General features: G+C 38.2%; 1 protein-coding gene across 6 annotated transcripts in view; it reads left to right on the forward strand.

The window, feature by feature from the left end:
* Positions 1 to 27,599, forward strand: part of ARHGEF7 (Rho guanine nucleotide exchange factor 7) — a 127,019-nt gene that overhangs the window by 69,513 nt on the left and 29,907 nt on the right. For all 6 annotated transcript variants that reach the window (XM_075057452.1, XM_075057453.1, XM_075057447.1 and 3 more), the window contains 7 exons: positions 3,650 to 3,744; positions 4,070 to 4,165; positions 12,360 to 12,482; positions 22,836 to 22,974; positions 23,877 to 23,936; positions 25,161 to 25,307; positions 27,205 to 27,291. In XM_075057452.1, coding sequence (XP_074913553.1) covers positions 3,650 to 3,744; positions 4,070 to 4,165; positions 12,360 to 12,482; positions 22,836 to 22,974; positions 23,877 to 23,936; positions 25,161 to 25,307; positions 27,205 to 27,291 — 747 coding nt within the window. The remainder of the gene's footprint in view (positions 1 to 3,649; positions 3,745 to 4,069; positions 4,166 to 12,359; positions 12,483 to 22,835; positions 22,975 to 23,876; positions 23,937 to 25,160; positions 25,308 to 27,204; positions 27,292 to 27,599) is intronic.

Consider the following 27,599-nt stretch of genomic DNA (forward strand, 5'->3'; position numbering starts at 1 on the left):
GAGCTCCATCTGAAGTTCATAACACAAGTCACATACCTTCTAGTCTCAGTGTGCTTTATTAGCTGCACCTTGCACTAGGTGTTGCTGAGAAGACAGAGCACGTTTGGTTTATGCTTACGTTTTGCCTGGCTCGGGAATGCAGGTTAGTAGAGAATGACTAGTGCTACAAGGTCTTGTCCTCCATAAAATGGTGCAAGTCTACAGCAGTGTGTAATGTGAACCAGACTTGTGATCAAGCATGAAGCGTTTTTCATGTAGAAGTAATTTAGTAACCTGTTACTGAAAAAGTGGGCATATTATTGCAGGTTATTCCCTGAAGACAGAGCAGGTGTAACTTTTGAGTTTTATTTTTACTTGAAATCCCTTGAGAATTTAATACTTTGTGTCCAAAATAAAATTAGGTTATCTCTACTGACAGGACAACTGCCTTGAGATTAAGCAGCTGTTCTAAAAGCAGGTAAAGAAATGGGCAAATTTCTCCATAGTATGAGTATTTGGATGACCTCATTTTTCATTTAAGTGTTTGAGAAGTGATGGAAAATAAGCACTCCTTTTGAGGCCACACTTTTGAAGTTGGGTCAAGAGTTTGTGTTTACTGTAGTTCATAAAAGTTTTTGAGGACCCTTGAGATATGGTATACTTGTGTGGTGCTTTACATTGCCCCTCTCAAGGGCCTGTTTTAAGGGGTTCATCTCTCAGATTCTCCTGATCCAGGAAAATTAGACATTGATCACCGTTTTGCTGAAGTACGTGATACTTCAGTTGAGTGCCACACTACTGCCATAAAATGGGACTGTGCTACAGGATCATGCCCAAGCATAGCTGTGAAATCTGCCTTTTCTCCCTCTGATTTAGAAGGTTATCAGCTTCATGTACGTCATTTTAAATCCATTTTTGGGTGGTAGTTTTTGCCTTAGGGACATGGCTGGGGTTTTCTGTGACAGAATTGTTAACCATGCTTGAATTTTCCATGCCGTGTGATTGAGAGAGCTTGTGCTGTATGAGCTCAGTTGTCTGTGCCTGCCATTCATCAGTGTTACGGATTGCAAAAGCTGCCACTTCAATGCTGCTCTTTTGGTACCCGGTCTTATCTGTGCAAATGTTGTGGTGGAGTTGTGGAAACAAGGTCTTCGAGGTCTCATGGGGTCTTGCAGCAGCCAGAACGCGCAGAAAGCAGGAAAGGGAAGAAAGGTGATTATTAGAGCATGCGGGCGAGACGTGGATGTGAGAAATATAAGGGTGCTCTGGTGCCAAAAAACTGAGTTGCAATACTAACTGCTTATCGCTTCAAAGCACAGTCCAAGCATTTAATCCTCATAGCTTCTCGGTGAGGTAGGTAAGTCAAGCTGGAAGGATGCAAGATTTCACATAACTGATGTGTTAGAGCTATGTAAGCAGGATTATTCTTTTTAAAAGGTATTAAACATAAAAGAATGTTATATGCAGTAGAAACTGTACTTGTAAAAAAAAAGGGAATAGGTTTAATGTGTTTTGGGAAGTGTTTAAATCTGTGTATATCTAAAGTATTGTGTAACACTGTGAACTACTGCAATAACATAAAGCAGTGTAAGTGTGTCTAGTACTTTGCATAGGTTTTGTAGCATAGTTTTATTTACAGTTGCATTTTATTTTCTTTTTTCCCAGTAATTTATCAGGTTGCTAATTTTAGTTTTTCAGCTTTCCTATTTTTTTTTTCTCCTTTCAGTCTTTTTCCTCCAATCCTATATTCTCCGTATTGCAAAGAAAATCCTTAAATAAAAATCCAAATGAGCACAGGAAAATAATGGAGTTGTGTCCAACATAAAAGTAGTTTTATTTCAAGCTTTTCAGACAGCTCTTCATAGCAAAGAATGGAAATACTCTTTGAGAAAGTGGAGCAGTGGTGCAGCTTTTCAAGATCTCTAGTGATTTTGTTGATTTTTATCTTTTAATGCTGTTCAGTGCTTCATCAGGACACCGTGTTTTTGTCCTTGGCTTTCAGTCTCCTTTTCCCTACTAATAGCTGTGTAATGACTTTGGGCTGGGAGATTTTTGTAGGAAAAGCCATATTGGGAAAGATTGGTCTTGCATTTAGTTTTGAACATCATGAACGCCAAGTACTTTTATATTTCCATTTTAACAATTGACTTTGTTTTATATATGTGTAAGAGAATATGGGGTTTAATTAGTGCTATGATCAATGGAAATTTTTTTCATCTTCCCCCCCCCCCCCGTTCTAAGTGGTCAAGAAAACCTTAGCTTTTTTAAAATGTATGCCCATATTGTACTTTATGCTGTAGTTTCCTAGCTAGTAGCCATAACTTTCCCTGTGACGTTCTTCTGTCATAGTGTTTAGCAGAGAATGGAGACATTTTAATCTTCAGTTCAGGATTCAGATTTCCAACAAAAGAATGAACTCAAAAGTGGTCTCTCTCCCTCTCTCCACATGAATAGAAGCATTCAAGGAATAAGCAGAATCAATGACACCAATGAAAGGAACAGTGAATTCTTCATTGACATACTGAACTATTTAAAGTTATTTCATCAGGTTTGCATTTAGGAATGAATGGCTTTTTTTATTTCCTAAGAAAGAGTATTGACTACAACAGTGAATAATGCACTCAATTACAGTCGTTACTATAAATGCTGAAATGAGATATTACTGTAGGCTTGACAAATATGGCATGTAGCAAAATGAGAAGGTTTGTGGTGTGGCTGATGACCAGTGAATAGCAAAAAGTTTTCAAAGCTCTGCTGTGTTCATTGAACTACATTTAATTCTGATAATTCTCTTACTAAATCATTAACTTTTTTGGAGGCAAAAAGTAATTCGCTGGCTAGAAGCACAGTAGAACTTGATGTGAATATATTGGAGGATATCCTAAAGCAGGGTCCCGGGAGATGGCCCAGTAAAATGTTTTCTTGTACATATTTGGGGGCATTCCAGTTGTTTAATTTATATTCAGCCAAAAGACAAGTGTGTGCTGTATTTCATAAACTCTTGGCTTTGCATCAGAATCTGTTGTAATTTTCTCATGGTAGTGTATATTATTGCACTCCCAGTGGAAGGTTAGGCAGCCTCATTTACAAATAATGCAATAATGCTAATCATATTGCTAAGTAAAGTTGGCAAGTACTTGATATTTATAAATCTGTTAATATTCAGACCTTCTAGATAGAACAGCACATCTGAATAAGTAAACACTTCTCTAGCAAAATTAGTTGTAACGTGTTGTAATGGAGACTGAGAAAACGTCACTAATTATTCATTTCTCTTAGAACTTCTATTGTGCTTTACCAACCTCTGATGATCTTTGGCTGTTTTGAAGTACATAGGAAGAATAATTACCCCTAGCTTTGGAAAAAACACTGTATAGCTCTCAAATTTTACAGTAAAAGTTTTAAGTGTAGTGAAATTCCTGTTAGCTTACAAAAACAGTGGTATATGGCTAAAGGATGGCTCATAGTGTGTGGGTGTGGTGGGTTTTTTCCTGTGAATTTCATAGATTTATAGTATTCAATGCTTTCTTGCTGATATTTTTCATGTAGGAACACTGATTTTAGTTTTCCTAGTGCTAAGTAATTTTAGTACAGTTTAAAAGTGGTATTTATTTGAAGATTTTGAAGTATCTCTTGAAAAATACCAATTAGCAACTGTCATTTATTGCAGGTGCTACAAAATATATTAGAAACAGAAAATGAATATGCTAAGGAGCTACAAACAATGCTTTCAAACTACCTGCGACCATTACAAGCCAGTGAAAAGTATGTGAGTTTGTTTTTGTTCTTGGGTGTGTGTGGGTTTTTTTGTTTTGTTTTGTTTTGTTTTTTTTTAAATCAAGCTTGAGATCTCTCGTGTATTGGGGATGGTTTACATGGTCAAAATTTCAATGTCAATATGCATTTTCTTGTGTGGACTGTGAGATTCTTGAGGCAGGGCTTGCTTTTATTCAGTTTGCTTGCTGACTAAACCAGCCTGGTCCTTGATCTAACAACCAGTAAACATCTTCTTTTAAGGCTGTAGGTTTTATTAAAGCACAATTAGTCAATAACTGCAAACGTAAACACCCTTTATTTACTTTGGCTCCAGGTTAAACTCGGCAAATACTTCATACTTAATGGGAAACCTGGAAGAAATAAGTTCTTTCCAGCAAATGCTTGTACAGTCTTTAGAAGAATGCACCAAGTAAGTACTATGCATACTAGATACTGTAAAATTCTAACAAGCAAATATTTTTTATTATTCTACTTGTGTGTATTGTTTGACATTTTTGTTCCTCTCCCTTTAAGCATAGTTGCTACAGCAGTACAGTAATGTTTGGATAATGCATTGATTGCTTGTGCAGATAGATATTGGCCCTAGGAGGCAATTGCAGAGGTAGGAATTTTGACATAGTTTGAAAACAATTTATGAATTTCCATGATGCAGTTGCATACCAGTAGGGAAGTGGTAGAGGAAGTGGTGTTTTTTGTTTTGGAGGCATTAATTTTAAGTCTTTTCTTAAAGTAAGAGAAATAATGAAGGGAGCTTACATTGTGATGGAACAGTGGAGGGGGGGGTAAGTGACTTGGATGAAGGACACTGTATGAGAATGCTTGTGCTTAGTATTCTTCTGTCCAGAACAATGGTGGTCATCAAAATGTGCTGGGAGAGGCATGCAGGGCAGGCAGAAAGAACAATCTGAATTTAAAAAAATAGCCTTAATGCCTGTACTGTACCACACAGGAAGCATAAAGCCCAGAAAGAAGGGAATGAAGGCACCTGTCTTCCTTCCATAGGTTAGGCTGAAGTGGTAGCTGGATATTTTTCAGCTTGTACCTCAGCACTTGGGGGTGTAAGGAAGAAGGTGACCATATCACGTTTAAATTGTCCTAACAATTTCCTAGTGTTGAAACTCCACTGAAAGCGTAGTTCCTGTTCGTAACCTCAGTTGTGCCCTCTTCCTTGTCTGTGTTCTGGTTTTGTCTGAGTACATGGTTTTGTCTGACCACTTGCTAATCCAAATTTGCTTGTTTTCTGCCAAGTTAGTAATTTGAATTGGTACTGAGGGTTTAGGCAAGTTTCAGTCTGCTGGGAGTACTTGGCTGTGAGAAGGAATGAATGTCTCGGGTGGAGGAGAAAATACCTCTTTTGGCAGCAGTGATCTTTAGATCAGCTCAGTGTGTCTTGTTTTGACTTCTCCCTCCTCTCTTCCTCTGAGCTGCTGTATGTGAAGCGGAAGCTTTGTCATGACAAAGTATAAGCTGCATCTCCACTAGGCAGTGACATATGTCTGGGTCTGTTGCTGACTTTCGATCCCACCTCTTCCTACCACCTGGCTTCTCTCCCTCTCTTCTGCCTCTAGATGACTTAGGGGAGAATGGAAAGGAGGATGGTGTAGTTCAGGTGACTATTCAGCAATCGAATGGAAACATTCTTGAAGTGGCTTTTCTTCCCTGCTGTGTTTGAGAGGAAGGATATTCTTTCTGGCAAGTTAGACTTGATTAGTTAAGTGTCTAAATCCCTGAGAATGACCCTTTGTCCCCATACTTAAATGTTTTCTTTCTTTTCTTGTCACTGCGCTTTGTTGTCTCATTCTTTTGTTATCATGATTTCGTTTCTGTGAATCAGAAGTCAGGGAAATGAAGTACCTGGCATGAACAGGCTGTCATCTTTTAAAACTTTTGATTAAGGTGGTCTTAAAAACAAGGGTGGAAGAGCATATGTCTTTAAACAAATATTAATGCAAGCTTTGTTTTGACTTGGTGTGTGGGTTAATGTGATATCATAATGTAGCTTCAAGCTCAGAAAGCTTATTTAGAACTTCTTCCTTAATTTAAACTCTATTAGAGCACCTTCTCACAATGTCCTTTATTTCTTCTTTCTGCTAAGTGAAACGTTGCTGTGTAATAAATTAGGAACATAATGGATGCTAGTAGGTGGGCAGAGGAAGCGATGCCCCAGGGTTACTGAAGGGTTACTGCAAATGTTTTGTGTTACTTTCATTTCATAAATATGGTGGTCATGCCAAGTTGTATTTTCAGTTTAATTTTTATCATAACATATTGACTTGAGCGTCCAGCTTCCTCCTGTTTTGAATCTAATCCATCATAATTCCCATCCTGTAGAAGAATGCTTGCCCTGCTGCCTTGCTTTTTGTCATTTTGCCATGTTTTTTTGGCTGGTGAACCTGTTCTGTAAACTCAGAGTAGCTCCCGGGCTGAAAATAGATTTATCGTTTTATTTTATTTTTGGCAGAGAGCTTATAGTTCCATCATTCAGGCACTTCATATTGCAGCATCCGGTGTGGTGTTTTTTCTAACTTGACATGTCAGAATGACCAAATGCCGACGTCCTGCCAGTTGTAGTGCTGCCAGCCTACCTTGCTTGACAAATTCCTGTTCTTGGGCGTAAGAGTCGACTGTTTTTTGAATTCCACGCCCCTCTTGAGTCAGTTTGTCGTCTGAGTTTTCTCTTAACAAATCCTGGCATGTACTTCAGTGACAGAAACTTTCTGCTGCTTTTCTTCTTGCCTGCACCACTTTGGCTTGTTTAATCGTCATGTTGTTAAACGTTGGATGCTGTTTTTTCAGAACACATAATGCTGTAGCGGGTGCTTCGTGTGTGTCGAGGCAGGTAGTTGTTTGGATGTGGTTTGGTTTCAGTTGTGTGCCACCGTCCCACCCTGCGCCAAGCCTTGAAGCTCTTCTAGTGCATTGCTAAAGGTTTGTCCTCCTCGAACTTGTCCGGGTTGGCCTCTCGTGCAGTATCACTGGGCTGCTCCTGGGGCTGCTCCATCTGTCACAGGCCTGGGAACACTGCTTGTCTGCCTGCCTGGGTGCTGGGCTCCATCGGACAGATTCCTTGGGGGTTACTTCTACCTTCGTGACTTCTCTTCTTCCTTTACCAAACAAAAGTGGTGCATGAAACGAGTCTAGCACCGAATGAGAATCTGCTGGCTGATCTGCTTCAAAAGTGCTTTTTTTTGACCGATAGCGTCAAGTGCACTTTGTTTTGCTGCCAGAGCCTTCAGTTGCAAAAGGGCAGATTTCTGACAGTAAAACAGGGCAAGAGCACTCCGTGCTCCCGTCTCTTGAAGACCCGAAGTAGTCCAGTGCTCTAGGTCTCTTTCCAGATCTGTGTGTGATGCAGTGCCAAAGATCAGTTCTGCAGTGGTTCACACAGAAAAGGGGTATCTGAACGAACAAAGTCAGTGTCCGTCAGGTGATCTCTGGGCTGATCTAAATGATCTCTAAGTGAGGTATTGCTCTTTGGGTGTTTTTGTAGCAGGAGATTGAACAGATGTCTCCTGCTCCAAAAAAAAGGTCTTCCATTCACCTGGGAATAGCAGTTGTCAGTCTATGGCTGTACTTCTCAGTACGGGGGGGGACACGACACACAGGTGGGCTGGTGACACCAGCCTGCATGGACTGCTTAGGTATAATCCCCTCTGTGGCAAGTTGAAGGCACTGGATGTCTTTTAGGTAGTATCACTGACTTCCCTCCCTGCCCCGTAACAGCCATAGCTGGGTTTTGTCTTCTCTTTCCCTCACGTCCCTGCTCTTGCAGTCACAGTAACTGTGGTGTTTTTCTTTATCTTGTTCTGTGTTTGGAGTGCAAGTAGATACTTCATGTTTTGGGATGATCCTGGAATGGAATGGGAATTTAAGGAAAAAAAAAAAAAAAAAAAAAAAGACAGGAGGGAGGCCAAGGTGTGAAAGGGAGAGCGCTTAAATGTAATCCAAAACTAGAGTGTTTCAGATTTGGTTTTGGAGTGTAGATATAAATTGAGTCTGTTAAAGGTTTATCCCAGTATTGTCCCTTGCTTTTGCTTATTGTGAGTATCAACAGAAATAAGACTATTAATGTTAAGTTAATTTGAATACAGTGTCTTCAGGTTGCCTGAAACAAACATGCATATTAACTGATGTCTGAGAGGTAAGGCAAACAGACAAATAGTGAAAGGTGTGGTTGGGAAGGAAGCATTGGAAATTACTGATGGATTGTGAATAAGTTGATAGTGCCTCCATTTTTGCAAACAGTAGCTCAGAAAGTTGCAAAGCATCCCCCTTATTTCAGTAACCTTGTTAACTGTGAAGCCTCGGGAGATAACATCTAATCTTGTGTTTCTTCACAAGCTGCATCCCTTGGAGTCATTAATCACAATTATCCCTTAATAATTTTTGCAGACCTTCACTTGCACTGGGTATTCTCTGCTATCAGCTTTTAAGTTCAAGACATTCTCTGTACTAACCTCCTGCAAACATAGTAAACTTATCATTGATGCTCCAGTTCCTTCAAGAGGCCTGCGAGAGGGGCAGGAAATTCTGCTATTTATCTTTCTGTGGAAGGAGAGGGGGAAGAGCAGAAAATGCCACCCAGATAATTGAAAGTTTCCAGTTTGTAGCAGGTTCTGCAGGTGTGTGTCCCTATATATAGGGACATAGATTGCTGCATGACACTCTTATGGTAACCACACACTTCAGTGAAATTTGGGGACATCTGATCTTTTCTTTACAAAAAGAAAATATACAGTGCTGATTACATTTTGTTACTTACTTTTCTTTTAAAATTGCCTCTGTTAGTCTGTGTTTAAATTTGTTTGAACTCATCACAGTTTCCACAGCCTTTCCCAGAACGTTGTAATATCCCCTGACACCAAAGCTAAGTGACATTTCTTCTGAACAGGCAGGACATAATTAGATATTCTGTAATGTCACTCTTTCTCTGTTCGCGGCCAGTCTAGCTTTAGTCCAGTTCTGATTGCTGGTTTTGATCAGAATCTTAAAGTAAGCATGATTGAGCAACAAGGTATTTTCTTCGTTTCTTTTCTCAGGTTATCATGCAGCAGGAACCCGTTTTAAGTCTGGAGAAACAGTACGGATAGCTGTTGGTTGTAACTCCAACAAGCAGATAATCTGTTAGGTAGTTTAGATGTAGTCGTATGATGATGCCTTTAGCATGTGTGCAGCAGCAAAGGCTTTGTTATGGTTCTCTTAATTCTGTAAACAAAATTAAAACATATCTTTGGCCTTTTCATAACTGAAGTTATTAACATTTACATATATGTAAAAATAGTTATATCTGATTGCTTTTTAATTAAAGTACCAAATATGAGAAGACTATTGGGATGACAACTTCAGAATAAATTGTAAAATAACTATGCTCTTTATTGAACACATTAATTACAAAAAGGTTTATGTGATGTGGTGATAGGCGTTAAATTCTTGGTTTCTTCAGCAGTTAAAGGAGATACAGATAACTTACTAATTGTTCCTCTAAAAATAGTAGAACACTTGCAACTAATGCATGGATTAGAAAAGTCACAGGGGGATGAGTTGCCACCCCCTCATAAAATCTGTTAATTATCCTAATTCAACAAAGAATGTGCAGTATAAAGTTGCAATGCATGTGCAATATGTAAAAGAGAATAATGTCAGTCTTTCATTCTGCTAAAAGGACAGCAGACTGAGAAGACACAGATGGCTGCTTGGTGCGAGCAGCCATAATTCACTTCCCCGCCCCGCACTACAGTATGAAAAGGGAATTTAACCATTTTCAGCAACTGTTTATTGGGGCCTCTTACTATTTAATCCTGAGTTATATGCCTTGAGTATGTCTTCAGAGTTTGAGACTTTTGCTGCATCTATGACTCGAAGAATGTATTATTAGCTCATGCTTAGATGTATTAAAGGGAGCCAGCTGCCGCGCAGGAAATGCTGCTTGGAGGGCTCCAAGAATAGTATTCCCTTGGTACGCTGGGGAATGCCCCTGGTTTTCCCCTGAATACCTGCAAAAGTAGCCACTCTATTGATTTCAGAATTTAAACTTTTCTTGAAAGAGAAATAAAGATGCAGGCAATAAAATAATAAAAAAATAAAATAAAGGCCCTAGCCTTTAATGTAAGGAGCGCTGATAATGCGGTCAGAGTGTATCTGGCATGATGTGCTAGCTGGGGGTTCAGCTCTCATTTTCCAGATGTTTATAATGAAAGCTGCTTTCGAATAAGGAAGTGTGTTTCCCTGCCTCGCGTTTTGATCACTTGCACAGTCAATTTTGACTTCATACTGGGTAGGTCTTCCCACACCATACAGAGGGACTGAACAGCTTAGTAGTAGACAGACTTATTGTTTTGAAATTGGGGGGAATATTTCTTGGGATCATCTTGGGATGAACTTTGAGTTTTAACTGTTATGAACAAACCCAAGGAGTGGGAGAAGAGGACTGTGTTTGAGCAGGATGGGAACATCCCCTGCCTGGAGGAGCGGCTGTCCTGGAAAGCTGAACAATTCTTCTCTTTACTGGAGTTCACTGGAGCATCTCTCGCTTTTTCAGAGGGAATATGCTAAATATTGATGTTTATAGAGACTTGATGCACATGTTCAGGACAATTACAGAAAATCTTGACTTTTAAAAAAAATATGTATTTTTAAATAAAAACAATATTCTTCCAGAGAGAATTGTTGGAACTAATTTTAGCATGAAACCCTTTGACTGTGCTTAATGGTATGTCTGTTGAGTACTTACTGAGGACTCGTCCAGCTTTAGAGCAGTGTGGAATACTAGTTTTAAGAGTACTTAAATGGGTGATAACAGTAGCAACAAAATCCACTGTTTGTTTCATCTTGCAAACAGGCTGAAGCAAAGACTTGGCGTGTTTATATCAGGAGATGCAATCTTTATGCAAGGAGAGGAAACATATGGAGAAATTAAACATTTCATCTCCTTGCACATGTTGTACAATGGGTTTAGGCAAGGTATCAGGGACAAGATTGTAGTCTAGGACTAATGGAAACTTAGTGTCCCATCTTCTGGTTAACTTCAGTGTGGGTTATACAGTTGGCTCTTGGCCATAAAACCTACTGCTGAAGAGGGTTAGTCTTTCAAGTGGGAGTTGCTCTGTAGTAAATAATAGGGTTTCATCCCTTCTGACACCCTTACGATATTGTTCACTTGTTCGTCCAATTTATTCTTTCTCACATAGGAAGCAATCTAGCATGGATATTTTTGAGTGGTTCTGAGAATGGTGATATGGTAGCAGTAAGGAAGCATGGCTGGTTAGAGTATATGCTTCTTCCCATCAGTTTGTGTTTAACTTGAAAATTAGTTTAGATTTTTAAAAAGTATGTAAGCGTGCATCTGAAGTATGCAGCTTAAGGAGATACTAAGAATAAGACTGGAAGAGTTGCATTTTTCTTTTTCTTTTTTTCCCCTGCTTATACGGATGCAAAATCAGAAGTCAGACTTTTACTTTCTGCTGATCCTACCAGTTCTATGCTGGTGCCACACAGCCAGTTTCAGATATTTATACTCCAGTTATTTTCTTACTGCAATTTGAGATGACAGTTTCTGCTAGAAACTTCTGAAAAATACACTATGTATATTCATATTATCTTTTTTCATATCCTGTCATCCCTTATTTATGTGGATAAATAAGTTTTTATTCCTCTGACAAATCTGATCAAAACTGATTAGGTTCACCAAGACTGTGTGAAAGTAAGCTTTCTTCTAAATACTGTTCCTCTTTGCTGACTCATCTTTTTTGCCAAAGTCACTGAGGCTGCTGTTATTTAAGCACCATTTTATGCTAGACAAAATAAGCTGTTCTGAACAGAATTGTGAAATTTTCCTTCACTGCTTAGCAAATGTGGTACATTTGAGCATGAAAGATGAAGGAAGTATGAGTTACAGAAAGTATTTCTATACTGATGTTGGTAAAGCAGCTCTCTTGCCCTGGTTACAAACCAACATAAAAGTGCTTTATGGTCCTTAAAAAGCAAGATGAGTGACAATTGCGTAAAAACAGCCTCTTACTGCATTGTAACTGGCTTCTATTTTTGCTATCAGAGCTTAATACGGTACTTAGGTCTTTTAATGAATATTTTAAGCCTATCATCTCTGCTGGTGTAGGGTAGAGGGAAAGAATCCTGCTGCTACTCCATCCATTTTTTTTTATCTAAGTGCTGAAATACTACTTTTAAGATTTGGCATAGCATATATAAGTGGATAGTAAACTGTTCTAACAGATAGGTATATCTTGACTGAAAAATCGAACTCCTAAAGAAGGTGCTAATTACCACTAATGCTTGAAAAAATTTTGCCGAGTGACCATTTTACAGGTATGTAGCATATTCTGCCTGTACTGTAGTGGCATAATCAGACCTGACGGTTACAGGGTTGAAGCTGTGAAGGAAGAGAAGGGTGTTGGTTGCTGGTCAGTGACCATAGAAATTGATCTGTTGATTTTGTTAAAAAAACCAAAAACAACCCCCCAAAAACAACAACAACAAAAAAACCCAAACAACACCCCCCCCCAGTATACACTGCTTTTCCAGGCTTTAATTTATTTCTGTGTCTGGCTGGTATTACAGTAATTTCATCTTTATTACTCTGTTTTTAGGTTGCCTGAAGCTCAGCAGAGGGTTGGAGGATGTTTTCTAAATCTGATGCCACAAATGAAAAGCTTATACCTTGCATACTGTGCCAACCATCCATCAGCAGTAAATGTTCTCACAGAACACAGGTATGTTTGCTTTGTGGTCTTTTAAGCCTGATACCAAAAAAATGCGTAAAATATACTTGTGTTATAAGGTTGTGATGTCTCTTTTGACACACATTTGGTATGGTAGAGCTTGTTTAAGGAAAAATAAAACTAGTATATTTTTTTAAAATAAGACCAAAAAACCTCACAACATAAAGCTGTTCCATGTCATTAGGACCAGCTTGTCATTTTAGCCAGTGTCTTATTAACTATTGGAGAGAATCTTCTCATTAAAGAATGCATGCTGGACTCTGAATATGTAAACCAAACTGTACTGATTGTCATCTTTTATTTAAAAATGTCGAGATCAAAACAACTTTGTGAAATTATGGCATAATTGACATGATTACCAATAGGCTTTTTAGACAGTTGGCAAATTGTAACTTAGCCCTGTAAAAACCTGTATGTTTGTATGTACTTAACTTTATAATGCTATATCCTTAGTTTTACTTTTGAGTAATATGAAAGGAGTGTGAAAGTTGAGAAAGTTTAGAAAATTAGTATTTCCTGGGTGTAGAAGTAGGAAGCTGAGTTAACATGATGTTGGTCAGCTTTGGGACAGACCTTGAATTTGCATAGAAGATGCCCTGTATCACCTTGAGGGAAGAGTGTTGAGGCCAGAATTTGATAAAAGAAGTCCGCTTTCACAAACTTTGCTATGTATTTCTCTCATGAGCATGTGCTGAAGCAGCTGTTACTTTGGGGCTATTTATGTTTGCTTGTGGTGCAGGACAGAACTATGATCTTCTCTTGAAGGTTAGACATAGGACAAATTCTAGCAGGATATCTGTTCTTTTTGCTTCACCACCCCCCACCCCCCCCCCTTTTTTTTTTTGTGTGTCTTCTTGTGATGGACCAAAGTAAAGTTATTTTGAATGTTCTTAACACTTCCTAAACAAAAAGGAGAATAATTGATGGTTTACTATAATGTTAGCTTCTTCCAAGAACTCGGATTTTGTTTTAACAGCAACACTATGTGGCATATTTGTGAGCTTTACTTATAATATTATAAATAAAAAAACCTTGTAGCTACCAAATACTATGAACTATCGCTTATGTTAGTAAGACATGTAACTATGTTCCAACCCTAATTTGAAAAATCAAGCTGTAAATTCTCATTGCAATATAGGCAGAAATAAGGTAGTTTTTTGTCAGAAGCAGTGGCAAATTAAAATTCAGCTAGACAAAATACATTTAAAACCCCCTGATGAAACCCCTTAGTGTTTGTTTTCTTTGAAGTGGCCTACTTCTAGTACCACTTTCTGTAAATGGTACATACTCTTAGGCTTAGATTTTTTGTTTGCTTGTGCCTTTATGCTCTTTCCATACAGAGATCTGGGATTTAATCTATAGATGGAGGATGGCAAGCGATAGCAAAGTGATCATCTACATTTCTTAAGATTTGGAGACATTTATAAAGGATTATCCTAATTTTCAGAACTCTTGGAAAACACAGGGAATAGCCGTGTCTGAGAAACAGTAATACAAATGTGAGGGAGGAAAGCTGTTCTGCAAATGGAGAAAAGAAGCATTTCTTCTCCTCCGTGTTGCTTTACACATCAGTTGTCTTAAGAAAAATTCAGCTTCTGGGCTGTAAAGTCAGCTTGATCTCAAGTCCTGGTGGACTCAATGTAGGTGTCATAAAGTAGTTAAGTAAGTTGGATGTGGAGTAGGTTCAAAGCAATTGTATTGTTTGTATGAGATAGCTCAAAGGGGAGAGAAGCTGTGATAAACAGCTTTCTGTTTAATGCTATTGTGTTGCCAGGCATGAGTTGACAGAAGTGAATCCTGTATTTTTTTTAATTACCCCTATTTTATTATTCTAAGCTCATCATTTTTGTGGAACATTGCTGTAGGTAGTAAGTGGCTTGACTAAAAATTCTGCTTGAGATGGCTTCCATGAAGAAATCAGAAGGTGCTTTAAGCAGGTCTGAACATTTTCCTCTCAGAACACCGGGAAGCTTTTAATCACATTGTTTTAAAGGTAGAGGAAGAGAGAGGAATAACAAACTGACTGAAGGCATGAGGAAAAGGAAAATACTCAGAACTGTCTGCTTGTCTATTTAGCTGAGGTGTTTTTAGTGTGTAAAAAGCATCCCTCATAAACCTTAATGTAAAAATTACTGTGAGGTTTGTGGATAGTCATCATTGTAATAGTAATGAAACAACTACACTGCGGTTAATACTAGATAATATTGAACTGGAATTTTTCAGAGATGTCAAAAGCCAAGGTTTAAGACTTCTAAAAAATAGTGATGATTTTGTTGGCTGGTTTTGTGGTATAGTTTTACCAGAGGGTCCAAAAGCATTATATGTGTTTTAATACCACTAAAAATATGGCAGAGAAATGGATGTTTGCTGAATTCTTGGATTTGAGTATCATGTTTGTAACAGCTGTACTATTCAGTAGCGTTTTAGAGAGAGGAAAAAGTAACAATCTGGAGCAGTTTGATTTGGAACACAAATTCTTACTGTCTACAGTAGATTATTTCTTGCCATGAACTCTGTGCACTTTATAAACTGAACATATATGCATTAACTGTGCTTCTGAAAGCCTTTCTACAAAAAAAATAGCAGATAATTTGAAGTCAGATTCTTATATCTCAAAACTAGTATTTTCTACAGTTTATTAAGTTCACTTGCTTTTTGGTGGGAACCATGCCAACAAAAAAGAAACAAAAAATCTCCTAGATAATTGTTCTAGGTGAAACTTCAGAAACTTTACCTCTCTTTTTGGTTTTTATTCGATAAAATATACTAGTTTTATTATTGCATTTTTACTGTCACTGACTAAAACCAACTTAGAGGAAATTGGCTATCATTTTGAAGCATTAACTGTATGGTTTCTATAACCAGTTGGATCACTGTAACATCAAAATTGTAAGCAGTCGTCTGCTTTGGAATATTACACATGAGGTTTTTATATGTAATTTTCTGAGGTATCGAGCATGCTCTTTGAGGAGTGTTGTAATATCTATTAAAATGCTCTTGACACCTGGTAAAGACTGTGTGTGCATGCATATGTGTATATATAAAACCTGATGACATTAACTTAGAATTGTTTTGGACTTCTAGTCAAAAGCTTCTTTTTTTGAATAGCATTTTCATGAAGTCGATTCTAAATAGCAGTACTTAGGATGGGGCTGGAGATTTAAAAGCGGTATTCAGTTGGAATGTGACTGGGTTTTTTTCCTTTTTTTTCTTTTTTTTAAAATGCCATTCAGTATGAATGCCAGCCTGTGTTTCCTCTTTCTCTTCCTTGCCATTTGCTTCTTGATCATATGTAGCAGCAACATGGGGGCTTTTATTCAGTTGGTACAAATAAGGGGGTGTGTGCATATATATGTTCATATATGTCTGTGTTTATATAAACACACAGTTGGAGGTGAAGGAGGTTAATTATATTACTTAATGAATAAGAGATTTTTTTCATGTTAAAATCTTCAAAGTTGCAAACATTGTTCATTTCCTTAAGTTAATAGTTAGTAGTCAAACTATTGAAATTAGTATCGTTAGAGACCTGAGTGTATGTGAATATGAAGAAATGGTGAAAAAACCTAATACAGCCCATAACAGGAGTTCGGGTTCCAGAGCTGCATGTTTCTAAGGATGTATTTGTCTCTGATAATCACGACAACAACAACAAAAATCTTACTATTAAGTTTGGGAACAGATTCTTTTCTTGGTTCCAGATGTGACACTGTAAGTTTTATCCAGGTGTTAAGAGTCGGTACTCAACATAATTTCTCCAATTTTACACAGTCCTGAAATTTGGTAGGTACTTTCTGTCTCGGGAATTGTTTCAGAACTGTTAAATATTTTTTTTCCAGAATTAAAATTATTTCTGTTTAATGAATCAAGAATTTTGAAGAATTAAGTCATTTTTCCTTAGGTCTGTCATTGTGTCTTAAGCCACTGGCTAAAGCCGAAGAGGTGGAGTTTGCCGGGTACAGTTGGGTGATGGCTCTGGCAGAACTCAGTGTTTTGCATGTTTCCACCACTGCCTCTTATCTTGTTCCCCTTGTTCCCTTCTTTCATATTGGCTATAGTGCCACTGTATGCGATTTCTATTTTATTTACTTTATTCCATAACAGTCATACCTTTTTGGCTCCATTGCATGAGGTTTGTTTCTAATATCCCATAGTTTTGCTTGAGGATCCCAGTTCAAGGCCAAGGGTAGGTAATTCAATATTATAATATGGTATTATTTTAGGAGAGGATTTTGCTAGCTGGTGAGAGCAGTACGGCCTCAGGAGCATAGTGTTTAGTCAAAGTAGCATTGATCGCTGTGTGTGCTTCTTATTGTAGACATATGCTTGCCTTCCAGTAAGAGAAGAAACAGGATGAGCAACCTAAGGCATGAAAGAATGAATTTCCCTCAAATTAAAAACCCCAGTTGAATGCAAAATACAGAAATGGGTAATTGCAGTGGAGTAAGGAGTCCCAGGAACATCAGATGTTCCCTACCTGGGGAAGATCACAAGCCACAAAGTTCAGTGTAAGGAGAAACTGAAGCAAAGAAGAAGAAGAGGCAGAAGCTAGGACTGGGAGTGTATGTGGACTGTATCCAAAATGGCAAGAAGAAAGATATTTGAGTATAGAACTCATTGAAGGGTGGATAACATAATTTTAAAAAAAAAAAAAGTCTTAACAGGCCCCACTGATCAGTGGACATAAAACTCTTCAGAAGAAATAGAGAGTGCAGACCCAATGTAATCAGCATTAAGTATGTAATGGGGGGGGATGTTAAGCTTTTTTACTTTGTTTAAACAACACCATGTTTATTTTAAAATGAAATGGACGAAAAATGTTTCCAAAAGAAAATTTAATTTGATTAAAAGGCAGCCAAAAATTATTAATATACGCCTGCTTTATTTATTTTGCCAAGTGGCAAGTGTCGAGCCAGTTCTCAGCTGGAAGAAAGCTATTCACAAATCTTTGCTTGTTCAAACATTAATTTTGCTAGATTCTTTTCTCTTAGATAACGTCCCAAGCCTATTCTACACTTGCACCACAGACCTAGCAGTCTGGATAAAATTTGTGGAGCTGAAACATCACAATTACTCAGAGTAACTGGAGCATGGAATACAGATCAGCTTGAGTCAGAAAACTCTTTGTGCCTCCCCCACTTTGGTGCATCCCTGCGCCTGCAAGTGTGCAGGCTGATGTCATATGCCAAGCAACAGTCCCAGGGAGAGGAGCTTGACTGGGAAGTTTAGCACTAGGAAATTAAAAGCTGCGGTTGGGGGGTTGCTGAGGCAAGCTGTGCCACAACGCTCTCAAAATGCGGTGCCTGTGTGCAGTCCTCAGACCCGTCAGCAGTGATAGCTCATGTTCCATCTATTACAAACAGAGACCTACTTCAGAAGTGTAAGTTGTGATTTTAAACATATATGTTTTAGTTCCTGGGTGTGCTTTCCTCAAGTTTAAATGGCTGCTTTTGGGTTGGGTGGGTTTTTTTGTTGGAGGGTTTTTTTCCCTTCTGTTAATATAGGCACATCTGAACTTGTTTTCTTCCCTCCCGCCAGTCTGATTTGCAACTTTTGAGGCATCTGTACTAAGAAAGATTTGAACATATTAATAGGGCTTAAAGACACTTTTCATGGTGACCTTTAAAATATCTGAAGCTGTGAACTAACTCTAGTCTGGAGTGAAGAGAACTCTTCAGCTCAAAATTTCAGGATAAATGAAGCACAGCACTTTCATACGCTTTTCTGCATTCTGTTCTGTAAAACAACGCAAGTAGTGAATTCAAATCTCAGCTGCCTCTTTCTGAAAAGATACTTGTTTGGGCAGTTGTGACTAAGTTGATGATTTCACCGTTCAAAAGTTTTTTCCTGTTCAGCTAAATGATACCTTTTTTAAAAACGTACTGCTTAGCTGTGGGCCGGAGTTTTATTTAGCATATATTGCCTAGGAGAGTGTGGTACTTGCAGGCATCATTTGCAATTGTGACATGAAAGAGCCATTGTCTTTGGCAAAGCAGCTGCGCTCTTCAGCTAATGACACTGACTTTCAAGCAGCTATTAATTAAAAGACAGTTGTGAACTGCTGTCGTATTCAAACAGTATTTTAATCCACCCATATTTTATTAAAAGTAAACCTTTCAGTTATGTTCTGTATTGCATTTGTCCTTTGTGAATAAATGAAGGACGCTCGCTTTAAGCTTTGAGCTAAAGCAACGTCCATTTTGCCAAATATTTTATGTCCGCGAAGCTGCAGAGGTAGTAGGTTGCTTTAGCATGAGTAGACTGCTAACAGGCTCTGCGTGATGGAACTGCTCAGACAAAATTTTGGGTACTATTGTATTAAAAGAGTGTGTGTGTGTGTGTCTGTGTGTTCACACTAGAGTTTGAACAAGCTGGCATGTCAAAACTTGTCAGAGGGAAGCACAGAAGTGTATGAAAGAAAACATTGTCCTCTTGGGAATGTTGGGAGGAAAACGACGTCATTCAGTTTTAATTACACCTATTAAGACTGCTCTGTGTAAAAGGCTTCCTGATGATGCCATTGCTAAGCGTGTTTTTCAGGACTTTGTGTACATTTCAAGTGAGCTGAGGTTTAAACTTGCTTAGTAGGTTCCTACACTGTGATTAAGGAAAAGGGAGGTGATAAACAACGGAGTACCTTGTGTGGAAGAGCAGTGAATGGTCTGGAAACTGCTGCAACATTGCGTAACCACAGAGTGTGTTTAGTCAAAGGCGTTGCAGAGTAGACAGTGAAAACAAGATAGTGTCAGGGTTTTATTTCAGCTTTCCAAGTAGTCGATTTTAATTCAGGCTACAGCGAGTTTTTTCCTGTTTTCTCACACATTTATTTCATAATGCCGAAGTCGGGAAGAAATGGAACAGTGATAATGAAAATTAGAAATGCGAATGGGGGTGAAATGGTAACCAATGTTCCTCCTACTGTAGAGGCATTAAATGGAAAAAAAAAAGGGGGGGGGGTGGCACAAGCATTGTGTTGGTGGATAGCTCAGCAAATACCACTTATATAATGCATTTGTATGCACCCGGCAGCATGGAGATGGCCGAAGTAAATAGGAATAGGAATTTTTTTTTCCTTGTTGCAATCTGAAGGCAAAAATTAGTGCTGTTCAGAACAATGTTAAATTGAACGGTGTGTGGTATTTGTGATTGGCACGTCCTGTAGAACATAACTGCTACGCTGGGGGGGAAAAGAGAAGCTGCATAGATATGCATATGGATTGTGCTGCTTGAAATGGGGAAAAATAGCAGATAATGTGAAAGGGAATAAATAGTTGATAAAGTTAGGCAGCAGGGGTTGTGTGTCTGGCTAAAGCAAACAAAATGCAAAGATGGAGTTTAAATGGTTACTTCCTGTTGGTTCTTGTAGCAAATGTCTTTCATTTAAAATAAAATAGATGAAGATACTTATCAAGTACCATATGTAATCTAGCTGTATGATGGTGACATGGGTGGGGGTGCTTACAGGGAGAATTAATGGATAAAACAAAACAAAAAAAGCAGTATCATGCAGATGATCAGTGTCATATACAGAGTGAATTGAAATATAAAACCCCTGACTGCCTTTTGACAGAAGGGCTTTCACAGGTGAGCTTTGGTAAAGCTTGCTGTGGAAACTGGGCGCCGTACCTTCATTTGCCTGCCTCATCACCGTGCTGGAAATCGGTCCCTACTTTTTAGCTGAGTCAGGAGGAGAGGACGTGCCACCACACCAGAGCCATGCAGCTTAATGTTTCGGTTCAGTGAATTAGCCTGAATCCTGGATGAACAAGCAGCTGGTAACACTGTAAAACCAAATCATGAGTCAAAACCCTTAGTCTTGTTTAGGGTGCCACCAGAATCCGTTGGCAAGTTCTGAGGTTGGTGTGATTTTATGCTGAGTAAGGGCTGTGACTAAGAAAGCGTAAGACAAAGTAGGTTTTCAGGCTCTAGGTATACAGAGTTGGCCAGTTTTACTTCTTCAATCTAAAGTTAAGCTAGAAAAGTACTCAGGTTTATCTGTGTTGCATTAATATAATTTTTCATGCAAGGTACTGTAGGAGGTTTTTTCATGGGGTTTTAATTTTGGCTAAAACCTGATTGTGTCATGAGCTGATTTTAGGAAGCCTGGAGCTGCTGATACACGTTGCTTGAGAGGGATGTAGCAAGGTCTGCCTGGTGGAGCTGTGGACGTTCTCAAGTGTGCCCAGCCCTTCTCTTTGCATCTTTAAAACGTGAGGTCATCCGGTGTTGGGAAATCCCTTCGCCGGCTTTCTCGGCTCTGCAGTTGGGTACAGCAGAAATTGCACAAATACATGCACCGAGGAGTGCCTGGGCCTAGTCAGAATGGGGATGGAGTGCTCTAAAAGAGGTGGCGTAAGGTTATGTTGGACCTGACAGTTCAGAAAGGGTACTGGATGTATTTAAGCAAGGTAGTGTAAGTAAATGCCACTTAATTAATTTGAGGACAAGTAAACATTGGAGTAAACTGTATGGAAAAGTACCTTCTGTTCTGTAAACTTGGGGAAACTTTTAGCAGCTGGGAGGAGAGAGATCGGGGTGGGATGGTGGGTAAAGCACTTACATTGGGATGGGAAGGTTGTGGTTCACGTTCTTGTTCTGCTCTCTTATCTGTTGGGACAGATGACATCAGTAAAGTGTCACTTGTTCTGAAATGGGAAGGAGTGTGCGTGTGTCTTGGGGGAGGTAGGGAGGTCTGTTTTGTCGGAATCTGTGTAATGCTTTTATATAGCATGACTCACTGATAATTGAGCATGTGTATTATGGCAGTGTCCTATCAGTGTCTGTTTCCTAGGGAAACTGAGCAGGTCGGGATTAGCTTTCTGCGTGGAAATGCTGTGCCCTAGGTTTGGAGATCCTTGCCCTTCCCTCTTTGTCAATGTGGCCATAATGTACCAGTGTTCCTCTTTTGTTGCTGTTGTTTGACACTGGTTTTATACTTTCTGAAAGTACTGAATCTGGTAGCTGGCTAAGGCTTCCTTTGAAAAATGAGACTATGCCAATAACCAAGGAGGGGAAAAAAATTTTAAGTAGTAATTCTGACTTATGGGGGCGTAATGCTATTAATCAGTAGAAAGATAATCTTAGAGTAGAATTTACTCGACTGTCACATGAGAATAGTGGGTTTTTGTTGTGGGGTTTTTTTTGAGAACTAGTTAATTTATTATAACAAGGGCTGAAAACATGAGTAGCCCTATCTGCAGACGTTTGGAATGACACAGCGTGAGTACAAGAAGATGTTAATCTTTTTAATAAGCGGCTTTCTGAATTTCCTTTATTTAGATTTTGTCTTTAGAATCCCATGTTCTTCTGCAACTTGTATTTTCTGAAGCCTGGAAGTCAGCCCAGGTGCTGCTATATCTTCCTTTCCCCATGGAGAGAGCTCACTTTGTTCTTGGTCATTTAAACTCTTGAAAAGCTGGTTCTCCACCATAGTCCTCTGAAACCTCTGCTTTATGAAGAAGCAGAATATGTAGCTATTTTAAGTCTCCTTGATAGCAAAGTAAGCTGAAATTCCCAGGATGCGCTGCTTTTTAAACTGAGTTAGTGCAAAAAGTTGAGGGTCTGGGCCAGTTCTTGGAAATAACAAATAGGAAGAAACATCTGGGTAGGGGAAGTAGCAGTTCGTGATACTTGGGAGAGCATGGATTTCTTACAGCAGCTTTGCTGTCCAAACAAGTGTGTTGGGTGAGTACACCCTCAGTGAAACCCTAACTCATTTGAGAATAGATTGCCCAGTAATTATTTCTACTATGGTCTACCATTTGTATGGCTGTTGGTTAGTTGGTCATTCTGCGGTAACACCTTGGATGTGTGAGATGAGGTCATTAAACATATAAGTGTGGGAGGAAAAAAGGTCCTGAAACATTCTGTCTTCCCGTTAGTGCCTGACACCTTAAAAATATCAATGCTTGATTAAATATGAAGCCATTGACTCATTTATGCTTGTGTATTACCTGTGTAAATCACCTCTAAGGTCAGATGTCATTTTATTAGAATAAAGAGCTGAGTAATAAAATGCAGCACAAATGGCTTTATTCCGTAATCTTTGCTCAGATGGGGTACTCTGTCTTTGAGCATCGATTGCCTAGAACAGTGGGTTTGATCCTATGTCTGTTGTTCCCTGGATGGACCCCAAATCTGCAAATGTCTTTGTTCTTGTATTTTATTTAATGCAGAAACTGATTGCAGCACTTAAATTGTACTTGAGTTACTTTTTGATTTATTTGGCCTCTTGTTTTATTGGCAGAATTCATTGTGGATGAACGACTGAAGTGAAGAACCCAATGTAATTTTAATTGCGTTGGTAATTTGATCTTAATTTGCTTAAATATCTTGTGTACACAGTGAGGAGCTAGGAGAATTCATGGAGATGAAAGGTGCCAACAGCCCTGGGATCCTTGTACTGACCACGGGCCTCAGCAAACCTTTTATGCGTCTGGATAAATACCCCACGTTACTCAAAGAACTTGAAAGGCACATGGAGGTATATCTTATCAGCATTTATGTTCCAGCTTAATGATGATTTGACAACAATTATTTTAAAGGTACATGTCAAACATGATGGGACCCAAAATTACATTTGTTTGCTCTTCCGTCAGCCTTCTAAAATATGGGCTGGAGTGGTTTAAAATTTAGTGCAGTAAAAATTCCTGTAAAAGCTAAACATTTAAAGTAAAACTAGCCAGAGAAGCTAATCTTCACTGCTAGAATAGTCTTGCAGGGGCTTTGGTTGACTTGACGTTAAACGTGTCTCCTGCGTACTGCTCGAGGCTACTTTATCTTGTAGAAGGAGTGCTGCTTCTCATCTTAGGACCTCAGCATGTCGAACACACCACTGGAGTAGTCCCTTTGACTTCACTGAACACTGTCCAAAACCGATCTTTCCGATATGGGAAGGTGTTTGAGGAGCTACTGCTTCCGCCTTTGCATTTTATAGGTTAGACTTCTGGAGTGTGAAGGAGGGAGAGAAATAGAAAGTGTATGGGTCTTTGTCTTGTCACACAATTGGGTTTGTCAGTCAGTGGCAACGGAACGTACTAGTCTGCAAGGAATCTGGTTTGTGACAAAGCTAACATGCCAAATAAAACTCGTTAAAATAAACACGTTCCTATTAGGATTTCAAAATCTCTTATCCACTAGGTCTTGTAAAACTTCCTTGGCTCTATTTTAAGCATAAGTAGGAACGTTATACGTGCTGCTTCATTTTTACTACAAGCAAGACCACCAGTGTTTGATATAAGAATAAGAAGGCTGTGAAAAGAGAGCAGATTGGTCTACAACTTCTGTTTTACAGAATTACTTGTTTTTAGTTAAGCCTCTAAAAATTTTTTTGTTAAATTTTACTAGAACTGAAGTTTTTATGTGTGTTTTCTCCGTTATTTTTAGGATTATCATCCGGATCGTCCAGATATTCAAAAATCCATGACTGCCTTCAAAAATCTTTCTGTAAGAGTGATAAAAAACAGATGATATATTTTAAGTAGAATGTTTTCTAATTTCATCCCCCTCTATTGCTTTTTAAAAAAGTGAAGCTTTTTTGTAAATGTTTCTATAAGAAATCTTTGAAAGCCTGGAAATTGATGCTGTTTGTGGGGAGAGCTAGGGATGGTAATTTGCTGGGGAATTAGAGCAAATAGGCTATTAATGTCAGAGCGACAGAAAGCATTCTGCATCTCTTGGTCTGCCCTCTTGCTCGTGCTTCGTCTCCCTTTTGCCTAGTGGTGGCATAACTAGTGTCCTGAAGAAGGGCTTCTTTGCAACAATTGAGTATATTTTCTGAGTTTTTTCTAAAGTGCATTCCTTCTAGGGGAATGGTGTTGGAGTTGGGGGAGAGAGGATTAAGGGGAAAGTGCTAGTGAAGTTCAGAAGATATGAAACTTCTAGGAATAATGGGAGTAGGAAGCCTAATTTGAACAGATGAGCTGTCTGTTACTGTCTTTAAAAAAACAAACACAAACCACACCTCGACCGCAACAAGCGTCTACTTAATGCAGTCTCAGTTACAATAAACTTAATGTTTTGTCCTTCTTGTTAGGAGTGTGTGCTGGTGGTGTACCCTGGCATTTTCTGGTTTTTGTTTTTTAACGCAGAAATTAAATGTTATCTGTGTTCAGAAGAGGTTTGGGGATCCCGTTCTGTTGGATGCTTTACAAACAAGAGGAAACAATTTTTGTTGAGAAAAATTCAAATGAATGGGAGTACAAGCTAGTAGAGCAGGTTGAAGACATTTAATAAAAATAGGAACATAAGGTTATACACACTCATAGTTGGCACAATTGTCGTGACTCTTTTTTACTAAAGAAATACGCTTTGTTGTGTATTTGTGGCAGCTGTGTTACTCTTTTCTGCTGAGCCTAGCTATTTTTGGTTGGAAGTACAAAAATTTGAAATGTAAAGAAAGGAGAAATTTGAGAAACAGAGCTATGACTATGAATTTGGAATGGTATTTGAAGTCAGTGTATTGAAAGGAAAAATAATAATATTGAAGTGCAAAACTAGTTTTATAAGAAATATTGGTATAGTCCTCTAAATGAAAATGTTTCAAGTTAGGTGCTGTCTTCTGTGTACTACAAGCATGACAGTAAATATAACTGTAGTGGTATTCATATCCTTAATCTGCTCCACATTGATAGAGTTGATAGAGATGGTATTTTTCTCTATGTTTGTTAGGCACAATGTCAAGAAGTACGGAAACGGAAAGAACTTGAACTACAAATACTGACAGAGGCTATCCGTTGTTGGGAGGGAGACGATATTAAAACACTTGGCAATGTGATTTACATGTCCCAAGTCATGATTCAGTGTGCTGGAAGTGAGGTAATGTCCTTCTCATTTTTACTGTCAGTCTTTTTTTTCCATTTTGAATAAAATTAATTCTAATAATTATGCAGCAGAAATAAACAATGCTTCAGAGATACTAATCTAGACTAAAATCTTTTTCTACTGATTTAAGGCTTTTATTACAAAACCTGAAATAAATGTCCTTGAAGCTGGATGGTCTCATCTGTAAAATTTACTAAAACATAACCAAATATAGCAGTTATAAAATTATGAAGATGACTTTGCAGGATTGTTTTCAAAGTGCATAATTAAACAGGATTTTCCATGTGTAGTTATGTTACAGGATCATTTTGCATAGCAGTTATTACGGCTTGTTTTAAATAACAAAAACTTTCAAGTTTGGTATTATATTGTATGCTGTCTGAGGCACACTTTTTCCTTGCTGTTTTGGGCACTTAGCTCCAGCAGTAAATTTTAAAATACAAGCTTGACAACTGGGTGATTTTGGAGAAATAGGATAGGATGAGACAGAAAGTTGAAGGTGACACTGGGGTGTTTTTTTAACATGCAAACCAAACAAACAAAACACACAAGGAAAAGATTGTCCTACCAGAAATAATGTTGAAATAATCTTAAAGTGCTAACAGAAAGGAAATGTTATACAGATTACTGACATGTTTTTACTGTAAGTTATTCCCCTGTAAAATCAATGAAGCTTTGAACCTGGTGGGGCTTTTGAATTGCAACCTCATTCAGTCAGTTTCCTCCCTTAGAACAAAGGTGCCCATAAATATGAAAAAAAGAGTAAAGTGTTTATGCAACTGAATGTTTAAAAATTTGTTGCCTGATGTTTTTCTCTCAGATATTTTGTTAGGTGTTAAAATAAATAACAAAGATTCAGTAGTGCTGATAGTGCATCTTCTGCAGTCCCGTCTCTTCATGTAGTCTTAAAACTAAACCAAAACACCCCCCCACCCCCCACTCTCATCATGAGCTAAAATGTCAATTGTAATGACTTTCAGAAGTTTCTGCATAGCATTACAGTTTTTTGACTAGATATAGAACAGCTTCATTTGTGCAAAAGCAATTGGGTTTGGTTTTGTCTTATTTTAAAATGATATAGATATTTACAAATGTTTACTGAAAAACAGAAACATTAAAACTTGGTAAGGACTTGCACTGTTTTGCAAAGATGCTTCAAATTGAGACGTGGCTTTGTCAATGGATATATTTGTTTTGTCAGTAAAATTGAAACATTATACCTTAATGCTTCTCTATTTTGTTGTTTGTCTATAGCAGTAGATTGAGTAATCCTCCTTCTTCCATAAAAATACCCCCAAAACAAAACCACAAAGGACAACTTCATAAGTGAAACCAGCAAATTAAAGCCAGAAAAAAGTAATGAGTGTTTTTGTTGCAAATATAAGCGTTACTACTTTTCTTTGATATTCTTTTTCTACTTCGGGGCATAATCCAACATCATTCAAAAATCCAGTCTCTCCAATTTGAGAGACCACGGTCTTGACGTTACTGTAACAGCATCCATCTAAATTATATTAAGAAATATATCAAATGTGTAATTTTGGTTTTGATGAAATCGGCAAAACATTTGTTACCTTATTAAACATGGTCAGTATTTCACCCAGACTGTAAAATTTCTGTTTTAAAATATTAGGCTGTAGTCTCCAGGAAGAAGCAGAGGCATGTGTTACTAGCACTTTTCAAACAGAAAATCAAATAATTCTGGCACTTCTTGGGGTGGGAGTGAGGGTGATAATTCTGTGGAGAGTTAATTTTGCCAGAAGCAAATACTTGTGGAGTAATTATGGAGTTGTAACATTGATGGTAGTTTTTAATAATATAAAACAAAAGGGGGGGGGAGAGGGGCTTCTGATGTTGTATTTACTTTTTCATTTTCTTTTTTTTTGATAAGGAAAAGAATGAAAGGTATCTTCTTCTCTTCCCTAATATTTTGCTAATGTTGTCTGCCAGCCCGAGAATGAGTGGGTTTATCTATCAGGTAAGGTAATACATGTACATATGTGTATAAATGTGTTGGGGTGTGGTTTTTTTCCAAATGGTATTTCGTAGAAGATTTGGAAGGATTATTAAACTTTTACATTATAAAAATAAAAGGTAATTTCTGCAATAGGAACTGGTGACGTGTTTTATAAAATTCTGGGCTAGAAGCACAGGGTTTGATTTTTGCAGTTATGACTATCAGTAAAGGTTTTTTTACCTTGTTAGTAGTGGCTAATGAGAGGACGTATCGGTAGCTTTTTAGATCTACATAGGAAAACAATGCTGTTATACAGGTTGGTTAGTGCT

The sequence above is a fragment of the Buteo buteo genome, chromosome 25, assembly GCF_964188355.1.
Source record: "Buteo buteo chromosome 25, bButBut1.hap1.1, whole genome shotgun sequence".
In the NCBI taxonomy this organism is placed as follows: Eukaryota; Metazoa; Chordata; class Aves; order Accipitriformes; family Accipitridae; genus Buteo; species Buteo buteo.